The sequence below is a fragment of the Dufourea novaeangliae genome, unplaced genomic scaffold (assembly GCF_001272555.1).
Source record: "Dufourea novaeangliae isolate 0120121106 unplaced genomic scaffold, ASM127255v1 scaffold21, whole genome shotgun sequence".
NCBI classification, from domain to species: Eukaryota; Metazoa; Arthropoda; class Insecta; order Hymenoptera; family Halictidae; genus Dufourea; species Dufourea novaeangliae.
The window spans coordinates 4,823,442-4,836,547 of record NW_015373910.1 but is presented as its reverse complement, the minus strand read 5'-3'; the positions used below and the strand labels follow the sequence as shown (position 1 = coordinate 4,836,547).

The following is a 13,106-nucleotide window of genomic DNA, read 5'->3' as shown; positions in this document are numbered from 1 at the left end:
ACCTCTGTTTGTCTATTCTTTTTTTTTTCTTTTCGTTGCGGTTGCGAGAAACGACGCGTATCGGCCGGTCTCTCGCCGCGTCGATTCGCTCGGACGCTCCGTCCGTCTCCGTTGAACGAGATCAACCCCGTTCCACCGCCGTTCCGAGTAATGCGATTCCGCGAGCATTTCGAGCTTCGTCCACGCGCATCACGATCATCCCCCTCGTTTCACCCCCCGTCTCCTCTGCCCTCCCCCTTGTTTTCTCGTAACTTCGCTCGTGGAAACGTAAATCGATTTGCCCGATCACAGAAGTTTGCGTTCGAGGCGAAGCTTCAACATGCGACGGAATGAAGCGCGTCGACGTTTTCGACGAACATTTACTGGAACCAGGGCGTGGTCTTCCCTCTCTGTCTCTCTATCGCGAAAATTCTATTCCTGTTTCAAGACACCGTACACAGAGACGAGGTCTAGTCCGTCGTGGTTCACGATGGATCCATTCCCTCGAGGGGTCGACAGAGAAAGAAACAGACCTGAGAAACAGATGAAGGATAAACAAGGATATACATTCGAGCGACGCAAAAGTGAAAAAGAGTCGCGCTGCCGAGAACTAAATGGATTATCAGCGTCGCGATTCCCATCTATTGCGGGTCTTCCCTCGCTCGGGGCGGCGCATTCCCTTCCGTTCTCCGCTTCTCTCTTCTCAACGGCGCGCGCGGAGGCGTAGATCCCAGCGACAAAGCTGTGAACGAACCGACACCGGATACTGGAATTTCCGCGGAGAGATCACGAGCGGTCGCGGCCTCTGCGCCGCGGATCTTCTCCGTCTTTCCTTATTAACTCGGTAAACGAGTAATCACGTTGCTTCGCTCGGAAGCCGGAGGCCGGATTCTCTTCGTTTCGGGTCAATTCAGCCACGGTCTTCGTTTTCACCTTCGCGATTTCCACGATCTCGGGAGATCGTTTCGTCGTCGCACCGACGCCACAACCTTCCGTGATCCTGGATCGTCCCATGGCCCGTTTCAGCAACGCCGTGTACACGCCCGTTTCCAGCTCGATCGCCGGGCCAGGACGATGGACCGTTTCTCACACCTCTACACGCGTCTTGCCCGAAATAAGCTTTCGTGGTACCTGCCGGCGGACCCGTAGCCGCCGGCAACTGTGGCAATAAATCGATATAAGCGGGTAAGCTTCTTACCAGCAGCCTAACCATGTAATATTCCACACCGCGGGTGGAATAATTTTTCGTGTATCGCCATGGAAAAATGCTTATCCGATGGGAACGCGATCGTTTGCCACTGCTTTCGTACGACACCTCGTCAACAGACCCGACGAATAATCGATTCCTCGCGGAATCGTGCTCGGTGAAACAATTTCAGAACTCGAGGAAACTTTTCGGCGAGCAGCGTACCGAGCTCCTCGACGAAGAGCCCAAAAGGTTTTCGGACGGCGAACGTGTAGGGGACGACATCGATCTCGGGCTGTCGCGGCCACACGAGATCCCCTTTGAAAGATAAAGCGGTCTCTGTCGCGTAGAGGGGAGCTGGTCGGGAAACTACGTGACCGGGCAATTAGTACCTATTTGGAATTTATCGAGCGACGTCGTTTTTGTTTCAGCTCTGGCGGTCCGACGACCAACGGGTCCTGCTGCAGAACGCCAGTCTGCACACAAGCGGACGGTACAAGTGCGAGGTGAGCGCGGAGGCGCCGAGCTTCAACTCGGTCAGCGACGAGGCGAGCATGGAAGTCGTAGGTGAGGGAACCGATGAGCGAACGTCGTCTCCACCGTCGCCCCTCTTGTCTCTTCCCTGTGTGTGCGTGCATGTGTGTCTTCCTGGTTTCTCCCGTCGTCTCCCCGTCCCATTCCGTTCCATCCCGTCCTGCTAATTAATGATCCTTTGATCGCGGCCATCGAACTGCTGTAATACGAGCAAAGCCTTCGCGAGCTCCGAACCGATTTCATCGTCGTCGGTGGAATCCTGTCGGAAAGAGGAACGATCATCCACGAACCTATAGAACGAGCAACATGAAAGTTTCTGAATCAACGAAAAACGGGATTCGAGCCCGCGAACTCGGTGATCCGCGGACCAGATCAACGAGACGAGGGTTCGATCCGCGACGGGGCAAGCGTTAAGTTTAAGATCGCGTAAAGACGAGCCGAACCGCGCGCGCGATAAATATTACGGCGTCGTAAGTTCCTCGGGGGGGTCGTAACGCGAGCTACCAAGGGTGGACCAAAGGTATCCGCGCGCACTGGTAAACGAGTAAACGTCAGGAGGGACCGTAAAACCGGTCGCGACGGTGTTCGAGCCGAAAGGATGAACTCGCGGCGCGAGCGGGGGCTCGAGTTTCGACGGCGAACTCCCGCGAAGTCTTCTCGTGTCTTCGAAACCGACGAAATTCCCGTCTCTCTGTCTTCCTTTTCTCGTAGTCTGGCCGCGTTCTCCCGAGCCATGCACGATCGATAATCCACCAGGTACCCGCCATTACCGTACCTTTACCGAGACTCGTGGAAAATTTTGTACGTTGCAAATAACCCCGGGGCATCGTCGTCGTTCCCGTCCCGCGTACCAACTTCCCCCTTTTAGCTTTGCTCGCGTTCCTTCACCTGTCCTGGCATTCCCTGTCCTTCTTTCGTTCCTTGATCTTGACGGCGCCTATCTTTTTATTCTCCGCTAAAGAAGGGACGGAAACGCTGCAACAAGTCGCACGCTCATAATTTTCCGCGTGACGCGTGAAGGCTTGCTTAGCCACCAAAAGAGGCTTTTCGTCGTTGATTTCGATTTGCTCGTTTGGAGTCGAATCTGCGTTAGGTATAGTTCACTGGGAAGAGGGGTGGAAAGGAGGAACGAAGGAGAAATAATAGACTTCGTGTCCTATTGTAAACCGAGCCGTGTATCCGCGACTCGAAAGGATCAATCCAATCGCAAGCGCAAATGGCTTCGTTGAATATTCTAAACGAACCGTCGTCGTCTCGACGTTTTCGCGAGGTGACGAGCTTTTAGCGCGATCGCCACCCCGAGGAACAAAATCAACGGAACCTCCTCGAGTCTCGACACGATTCACGATACTAACGACGAGACGATACACGCTGTTCGATGGGTCGCGTGATCGAAATTCCGGAAAGGGCAGAGTGCTCGTTCGTAGATTCTTAAGGACTCGTTTGGAAACGCGACCCGTGTCGATACGGCGGAAGGTGGTTCGCGTGTCCCGGACCTCGAGGCTGACAGCGTCGAGGTAGAAGTGCTTCAGCGACAGGCTACAGTGACTCACAGATTTTTTCGCATACTTTCGACAGAACAAGTAAGTGTGAAAAATTGTTAAAAGATTCTTATTTATTTATTCGTGTGACTTTCAACGCCGCCATTCGTCTATAATAAATTCTCCTGCAATTTCAATGAAAATGTACGGTTTGATATTTGTTTAAATCAATACTACAGTCTTCCATGAACAAATTTGTCAGTCACTGTAAGTTAGTCGTTAACGAGCGAGTTCTTCTCGCGTCGTACGATCCTCCCGTCGTGTAAATCGCACGTTCCAAGAGTGGTCCCGTTTATTAAAAAGCGTGTGGCTCTCAAATACGCGTCTTGCCAGAGGACCAAAAAATCTAAAAGGCAATCGCACGTAAACGTCTCTTTGCGTTGCAGTTCTTCCGCAGGACGGGCCGACGATAACCGGCGAGGAGAAGATTTACGCTAGCGGGGACGTGCTCGACCTGAATTGCACCAGCGGAAAGTCTCATCCCGCCGCGAATCTCTCGTGGTACATCAATGGCGAGCAGGTGAGCCAGAAGTTTGTCGCGTTCACCATAAGACGGTGCTTATTTCTTCTACGAAATATCAATTTATGATGTCATCCGTTCACGCGTTACAGTAAATCATCGATGAGAGTTCGAATGCTCCTCAGCACTGAGTGTTCAGACGTGATCTCCACCCTTGAGCGCTTGACTGGTTTCACTGGGGGACCCCTCAGTGGTGGGGATGATGTCTGACCACTCGAAGCTTTCGAACACTCATCGATGATTTACTGTACACCCACGAGCAAACTCGGTTTCTAGGGAAAGAACGTCTTACCACTTCGTATTTGGAATTACTGGAATGTATGCCAAAGTAACATTCGATTTAACATTTATTTTACTACCTGGAATAAATTTACCAAGTGGTAGGAGACTTTTCTTCTACGCCGCTTTTTCCCCTAGCGGAAGCCGAGTTTGTTCGTTAGGGTACATTGCTTCGCGAGCTCGAGCAATCGTGTCCCGTTCGTCGAAAAATCCCCGAAAGACACGGATAAAATCGTTGAAAGGGGTTTCGTGTACGTCGTTAGAAAGCCCGATCGTTGCTCTGAAGATTACGGGGACATATGATCCAGCAGAGGAGAGACGCGCTCTGTAGAGTGCGGGAACCCGTAAATGCCAGGATAGAAGGATCGTTAAACGAGGGATGGGGAGCAGGAGAGGATCCCGTCGACGACGACGTCGGCAGAGTGGGCGATAGCGGGAAACGGTGACACGATGCTTGATGAGCCAAAGCGCCAATTAACGAACGGCACCGAAACCCGCGTCGCGGGCGGTGGAACGCGTAAACGCGGCCTGTCTCTCTGCGCGTCGCAGCTTAATCGACGTCGCGGAACGTCTCTGGAATCGTCCCGTGACGACTATATGTATCGTCGTCTCACTTCTCTATCGCCCCCCGCAACGACGTCGTTCTTCGAATCATGGGTAAAATTCGCGTGGCCTTAATACGTAACGCGGAAAGAAACCAACGCGAGAAACAAAAGGAGGGAACGAAGGGGAAGACAACGGAGAAGGGGGGGAGTCGGTTGGAACAACGGATGAACTCGTCCAATTCGGTTAATTGTTAATTTACTCCGCGTCGCGCGTTGCCGAGAGGAATCCAATTTGCCTCTAAAGAAGCTCTCGCTGCTGTTGCAGTTCAAAGCTGAGGAGGGAAACGGGGTAGAAGAGGGACCAGAAGAAACGACGACGTCGTCGTATCGGGCGTCGCGGCACCGACCGATTTCCGCGGTTTTTTTCTTCTCTCGTGTTCCAGCAGCGATTTAAATATAATCCGCAAAGTGGAGGCAGTTGACGGGCGATACTCTCACGGCACACCGTCGCGTCGGGCGCGAGAGTGTATGCATATATGTGTACGGGGCTCGAAGCTGCGCCGATGAACGGCGACGCTCCTTTAGGGCTTCGGAACGAATCGAGCCTGCCGCCGCCGGCTCGAAAAGTTTCCTCTTATCCGTTCCGCGAGCGCGTCCCTCCCTCTCTCTCTCTCTCTCTCTCGCTGTTTCCCTTCGCCGCGATTTCGTTCGCGTTACGCTCGGTTCCTCGTGGAAAACTTGCGAACCTTCTCCTCGACGATGTCCATTAGGAGTTGAGCGAGTTTATCGCGGCACTTAACGCGAGCAATATTGTTTCGAAAACGTTCACCTCGTCACGAGTCTCGAAAGATTCGCCCGTTGCGCCGAGGCGTCGCTCGCGCCCAGAGCGTTCTTCCTCGACTTTTCTTCGTCGTCTCACGAGGCCATCCCCCTCCTCGAGGGACGGACGATACGAGCCTTCCGTTGTTCCGCCTCGAGCGGCGATTAATCTTCGATTCTACTTCAATTAGTCGCGCGAACGAACGAACGGGGAAGCCCTTCGACGACTTGAACTTTTCGAGCAGCTTGCTGCTTCTTCCTGCACATGAATCGATGACCGTTTCTTCGGCGTTTAGAACGTTTCTTCGGTACGATTATGGCGCGATTAGAAACGTTTACCTTCTTGTATGCACTTCTCTTGTCCGTGTAATCGTAGCAAACGTATCTGTTGTTCTCCAACGCGACCCGTTTCGCCTTAGACAGCGGTGATTCGACTCGGGAAAATATTCCCGGCAATTTCCATACACGAGGGGCAACGATAATCCGAAACTTGTTTCGCTCCGCTCCGGGCAGTCTAACCTTTTATCCGAGCATCACCTCGAGGCTGTCCTCGAACGTCTACTCCTTCGCCCATCGTCTCGATGAAATTCGAAGAACTCGAGGAAACGCGTTCCGTCGTTGCTTGGTCCGTTTCAGGTGAAGCCCGACTCGGAAGCGGTGTACGACCAGCACGGACTGTTCTCGGTGATATCCAGTTTACGACTTCGGTTGCAGCCGGATCACATCAACGACGACAAAATAAACGTCAGGTAATATCGTCTTGGAAAATCACCCACCCTCGACAAAGCACCACCAACCACCACCAACCACTATCATCCACCATCATCACCATGTTTCATCCAGCTCTCATCGATTAATGCGTCTCTATAAATTTTGTCGAAGATGCGAGGCGACCGTGGAATTGGACTCGAACTCGGACACGCCGCTCGTCAAGACGCGCACAACGGAGGTTTTCGGTAAGCTTTTGCGCTCGATTGCGCTGCCATCTCCATTCACATCTTTTCTCTCTCTCTCTCTCTCTCTCTCTCTCTCTCTCTCTCTCTCTCTCTCTCTCTCTTTCTATATATATTTATATTGTTTTCTTCTCTCCTTTTTCATTCTTTTTCTCCTCTCGCGGCTTCCTACTTCCAGGCTCGCGAGCCAGATAGAGAAAGTAAGGGAGGGAAAGAAAGAACGGGGCAGGGTAAAACGCGGGAAAACGACGGAGGCGTTAATTAACGCGAGCTTGACGGCACGAGAAACGATTACCTCGTTATTCCCGTGCGAAAGAGGCGCGGAAACGAGCGAGAGAACGCGACGAGTCACTTTCCAAGGAAATTAAGCATCGCCCGCGAGCTCCGACGAATTAAGGATGCTTTACGATCGCCGTTCGCCGTTCGTCGTTCTCGGTGGAACGAAGCTTCCGGACCTATACATACATATACATATATATGTATATATATATATACATATATATGTATATATATATATACATATATATATACGCACACCGTCTTCGTGCGCCACAAAGTCGTCCCGTGTCTCTCCCTCGAGACCGCACAGCGATCCATTGAAATTAAAACAATAATTTACGCTCGTTTACCTTTCGCGGCCCTTTCACACCCTTCCTTCTACATCCCCCTTGTGTCTTCTTCTTTCCCTCCGCGTCGACCATCTCTCGTTCGCCATGATTCATCTACACAGGATCGTAGAACGACGCGAAGAAAGGACAGACGCGATCGTTTCAAGCGCGCAACGCTGGACGCAAACGATCGAACCGCGATCGTTTAGTTATGCCACGGCACGCGTCGTACGAATCATTCGCGGGGTCCACGCGGGACAAACGGTCCGCTGAATTCCCGCGTAACGACGCCATTGTTTGGGACAACCAAACCGCTCGTGCCTGGACCGACCCGACTAAACGCCCTACCCGTTTGTACGCACTCCGACGTAACGACGAAAAAAAAAAAGAAGAGAAAAAACAGACAATTCGTCGACGATAAAACTACTAGACATCATGGTTTTGAACGTATATTAACCCTCATCCGTCCCTCGTGTCAATTTTACACAGTTTTCTCCTGTGAAATGATACTTAAAATTTATCACTTCATTATATTGATTTTTATCACTGGGTTAATTTGACACCGTAGGACAAATTAAGTTGGGGGAATGTCAGACTAATTGACAGGCGCGAACATTCGAGATACCCCTGAATGACTCGCCGAATGTTAAAGATTAACATAATCAAATATACATGGTGTTTCGTCTACAATAAATTAAATTAAATTACACGTGAAATCGAGATCTCTAATCACTACTGCAGGATCTATTTCTCGGCCAAGAAAGTTCCTGGCATTTTTCCTCCTCGGTGTATCTCCGTTTTGCTAAACCGACGCGATTGGGGGATAAGGGTGGAGGTGTTCGCCGTCCACCTGAATCGCCCACGAATTGAAACAGCATCGACTGGAACAGGCGGAGTAAGAAGGATGGGAAAGACTGTGTCGAACGTCTGGACGAAATTACTCTTAACGATCCTCGATTTTCTCGTTAGCCGGAATCGTTCTAGGAAGCGACGTACGTCGGCTCGCGGGGGCTACGGCAACGCGCCGCTCCCGTTCCGGTTCCTCCGTGCTTTCGATCGTTCCGAAAGACACCCCTAACCCCCTTCCACCGCGACCGACCGGATCTTCGTACGTACAAACTTTCCGTCGAGCCAGCCCCGTCTTATCGACGTTCAACCTCTTTTACCATCTCACTCTGACTCTCTTTCTCAACCCCCCTGCCTCTCTGTCGCGTGAAAGCGCGCGACGTCGCTTTCACGGCCGACTAGCGACACAGGATCGAGGATGAACGTCGCTCGACGTCGACCGAAGAGCAAAGTTACGAGGCGACGAGGCGCAAACTTTCGCCCCCCTCCCGTCGCGTCGCTCGAAAAGCTTGAAATTCTCGCGAAATATCGAGCAATCTCGCGCCCACCCCTACGCCCATCCCCCAGCTCGACGTCCATCGAGCGGCAATCGCGTTCCAGTTTCGAGATTGCCCCGATACAAACGAATATGGGAATCGCGCGGGTCGCCGATACGAACCGGACTATTCTTGGATGTTTCAGTGGAGGGCCACGCGAGCGTCACGACCCCATCCGTGTGTCTGACGATGGCGAGCGCGCTGTTGCTTCGGCTACTGACGAGCGTTTAGAGAATCCAACGGCGAGAGGAGCGGACAGGATCGTCGATTCGGCGCGTCTCGCGACCAATCCTCGTCGACACAGAGCCACGGGACCGGGACGACGTTCGGATCTCGACTCCGAACGAACCAGCCGAAGCGGAAAAGGGCGAAGGAAGAGGAAGAATGGACAGGGCGAAAAACGTGGTCGTCGCGACGCTCACGATAGGCCCTAAAATCGGGACGAGACGAACGTCGTCGTATCCTTAACTTCGAACGATATACATATATACATGTACCGGTTGTCGACTTCCGGTCGATGAGAACACAGTTCACGGGGCGAAACGCGTCGGATTACCGGTTCCGTTTGTACGGCACGCGACTCGAAAATACGATTTACGAGCCTGTAACCCGATTAATTTGTAAAATCCAAACGGGTGCGCCCCTGGACGCGCAGTCGAAGCTCCAACGGAAATATGGACGATCTTTATTCGACCTAGCTGACGCTGCCCGTAGACGTATCTATGTATTGTTCGTTCTCCACGCGACGGACGAGTCGTCGGTCGTGGTCCCACCCCACCCCCCCAAACCCCTCAAAAAACGAAGCGTCTCGATGTTCCGCCGCAAATCCCGCCGTGTTTCCCGCAATAACGCGCTCACCTCGCGTAGCACGCAACGTTACGTACGTGTAACCCCGTTTACGGCTTCGAAGCTTCCACTACCGCCCCCCACCCCTCGACCTCCCGTAATCGTACTTCCGAAACGACGCGCTGTTGTGCACCTTCTCGCGCCACTCTCGTAGCTCGTAGTCGCAATCGCGCGTGCACCATGTTCGCGCTACCGAACCACCGACCGATCGACCATATTTGACCGACAAACCACGACGACAGATCAACGATCGGTGTTTCACTGGATCGTTTAATCCGCCTTCCTCTCGCGACTTCCTCCCGCCGCTGCCCGCAGCGGAAACGCGCGCGCAGTATACGTGTGCGTGACCGTTGCGTATATGTACCTATTGTATGTATGTATGTTGCGAGCAAGTCTGTGTACACTTGTATATACCTGAGACGCGCGTATACCTTGCCGTATCTGCGTACCTTACCGAGATAGAAAAGAATAAGAAAAAAAAAAAACAAACGAAAAGGGAATCCGAGATATCGCGTCGATGCGAAATTTATCGCGCTTTCCGTAGCATAGACAACGACCGGTGTGGCGTACTACATAGAATCGGACCACGGTTCTTCTCTTGGATATCGATGTCCGGAGAAGAAAACGAGACGACGTGCCGTGACGATCAGGCGATACCTCTCTGTTTCTCTGTTTCTCTCCGGGAGAAAGAAAGAGACAGTTCCTGTGCGTTCGACGTCGTCCGATGAAAACCACGAGCGAGCGCGGGTCCATCGTCTACGAGAGTCTACGTCGAGCCGCGACTCGCTCTTCGGCGTCCGTACACCCATCGGAAAGATTGCGTACTTGTGTGTATGGCCTAATGTATATATTTCGCATATTTAGTAAATAAATCGTATTTCATTACAGGCGACTACTTGATGAGCAGCACCCCGATCCGTGATCATCCCCCCCCCCCCCCCGGTCCGATCTAAAGTAAATCATCGATGAATGCTCGAAGGCAATGAGTATGTTCAGCTGTCATCCCCACCACTGGGCCCTTGACTAGCTCCACGAAACCCTTCCAGTGGTGGGGATGACGTTTGAACATTTATGTAGTACCGAGAAGCTTTAGATTACACTCGTCGATAATTTACTGTATCCAGTTTCGTTTATCCTTGAGAAAACAAAAAAAAAGTTGCGGGAATCGATCGACTTCCGTTCCCCTCGAAAGTCCTGGATGTCTAGCGACCGTGTTCGCTGGTTTACCGGTTCGTCGTGCCCTCCAGGCGGTCGGTAAAGAATTAATTAACGGTCGTATCGTGTCACAGGACAATACAGGGGCGAGGTTCGTCGAACGGGAGAGAGCCACAGACACACAGCCCCGTCGCGCTCGTTACGAGGGAAATTCTAGAGCGAATAAACGGTCGGTCGACGCGCGGACACAGTCCCGGAAGGCGATCGATGCTAATGCCGCGTGCCAGACCAGACGACCAAACGGTCCGGTGCCGGTCTGGCTACCCTTTGAATATGTATCGATGCTCGTTTCACTTCGTCGTTCGGTCAAGTACCGTCGTTCGCGAGTCACCGCCGCAACTAGATCGATTCCTTCGATATCGAATGATATCGTAACGAGCGATCATTACAGTCTCGTGTGTCCTCGACCTATCAATATTCCAGTCCTGCTCGAAGCCCGAAAAACATTACGGGTTATAAGACACCTGACCCGTGATCCGACTGTTTCGTTCGATCCTCTAACTGAAAACGATGGAGGTTCCCTTTACCTCCTCCCCAATATCATCCCTGTGGCTATCGTAACGACGCTGAATCTCGGAATTCCAGGCTCGTTTACCGTCGATCCACCAGTCATCCTTTCCCCTCTTCCCCTTTCCACGGACAGCCCGAACAGCTTTATTAAAATTATTATAATCGTCGGTACCTCGAGATCGTGAAAGCGACGGTCCTAATAAATCCTCCGTTTCGATCGGAATTGAATTGAAAATTTGAAATTGAATTTCGAGTTGATCGATATTCCGGTCGTGGCCCCGCGTTCCCGCCCCTTTAATTAACTTCTCCGTTGAGACAGAGGAACAGAGAGGGACAGACACCCACACACACACTGTCTTCTCCCACTCTCGTCTGTTTCCTTTTGTCCAGACCTTCGCGTCCTCCCTTCCCTCTGTTCCTTCTCCAGGCGACGTTAAATCTCAATTACACTTTCTTAACCGGCCTTTGTCCGAACAATTTTTTCCGTAAACGGCCGACGCGCGTTGGGTCGTTCGAACACGGCCATCAACCGCCGGCGGTCATTTATATTCCGGGTTCGGGACCACCACGGAGCAGAGAGATTCCGGGCGATTCTCCGGGGTGCAGCTCTACGAATCTCTCGGGGGAAGTAACAAGGTAGACGGGCATCATCGATACCCTTAAAAGTTTCACTCGCGCGAAATACGCGCGGATCGTGCGCTCCGTGGCCGTCTGCGATCGTTCACCGTCCCACTCGGTAATTTCTTCCGTTTCTCTCGCCGCATCCGGAATTATAAAATGTTAAGCAGCCTTTCCGGCAGACCGAGCACCTGCCCCGCTCCCGGGCATCTGCCGCGGGAACGCTCGAAATTTCTCGTGATCCGAGACGATATTTTAACAGGGCGGCACGTAGATCACATTCGAAACATACTTTATTTTATACATCTATAAAGGTACAAAATACAGGTATTAAACTTCACCTGGATACAGTCATGACGCCCAAGGACCACGTCAAAGGTACCCTTGAGTATCTAAAATAAACCCAAATATACCACAAAATCTGAGAACAACCGTCGCTTATGACCCTGCTGTCGAGACCCTTAATCATTAGCATAGCATATTATATACATTAACATAGAAGGGTTGTTGTTGTGTTAACAAAAACTGTGTAATTCGATGTACGTGAACAGGTATTTTCGTCGACTCTCCATGGCTGTCACAGGTTGGCCACTGGTTGCCTATGAAATAAATTTATACATTTGCGAACGAGGAAAATCGCAATGCTGCAGTAGATCGTGGCCCCTTAAAACCCAGAGAAAGACCAGTCAGAAAACTTGGTCGTCTCGATTCTATAACTAACAGACCCAAGCAGAGTTCCCCTCGAATGTCCAGAGTGGCGATATTAAATACGGTACCATTTATGTAAAGCATTTTCCGGAAAGAGATACGTTATACGTGCGACAAATCCGCGGGGCAAACACCGTGGAAGGTAGGTGGAACGCAATTTCGCGGGAGAAGAGAGAAGCGAGCGCACACCTCTCTGCTGGAAAGATTACGCGTCGAAGCGCGGGGTGTCGGTTTCACGAGCGGACGCCTGTAACGAGGTCGTCGATTCCTCGCCGCTACACCATCTCCTCTGCTTTCGCGTCGCCACTGAATTTTCATTCGCGGTCCGCTTACGCGAAAATATTCCCGGGACGAGCCGTGAATAGAGAGAAAGCACATCCCACGAAGGAGGGAAACATCGTGGTCGAGGGAAAAATACGTCGGATGAAAATAATATTTTCCGTGAGTTGTGCACGATTTCGCGGTACACGACGGGAGATTTCGATCGTCAAAAAGGAAAGCTCGCGGCCCCGTATCCAACGTCCGAACCCGCGAGGCTAAGCGAGCGCAAATATTGATTTTCAATTACGAGCATTCGTGACTTCGCGCAATGTCCCTGTAGGAGAGTGCGGGGTCGGGCCAGGCTCGCGGCAGCCTTGGCATAAAATAAACCGCAATATCAAGGTCCATCTCGATGCATCGTGGTTCCCCCACGATCGATCTGCCCGTCACGTCGTGGAGGAACGTCTAGCATCCGCGGCCGTGTGTGTCCCTCGAGTTCGCGCGATCCTTCGAGGACGCGTCGCCGTGGAAATTTATTTATTGGGGCTCCGTCGGGGAAACGGATGGAACGGAAGATGCACGGTCGTCGGTTCCTCCTGCAC

The 13,106-nt window shown here is 51.9% G+C and overlaps 1 protein-coding gene across 1 annotated transcript in view; it reads left to right on the top strand.

The window, feature by feature from the left end:
- The window catches only part of LOC107193919 (cell adhesion molecule 2-like), a 34,344-nt gene extending 25,425 nt beyond the window's left edge, over positions 1 to 8,919 (top strand). The window contains exons 4-8 of the mRNA XM_015583458.1: positions 1,597 to 1,732; positions 3,627 to 3,760; positions 6,040 to 6,152; positions 6,286 to 6,359; positions 8,492 to 8,919. Coding sequence (XP_015438944.1) covers positions 1,597 to 1,732; positions 3,627 to 3,760; positions 6,040 to 6,152; positions 6,286 to 6,359; positions 8,492 to 8,577 — 543 coding nt within the window. The 3' untranslated portion in view covers positions 8,578 to 8,919. The remainder of the gene's footprint in view (positions 1 to 1,596; positions 1,733 to 3,626; positions 3,761 to 6,039; positions 6,153 to 6,285; positions 6,360 to 8,491) is intronic.
- Positions 8,920 to 13,106: the final 4,187 nt, after the last annotated feature.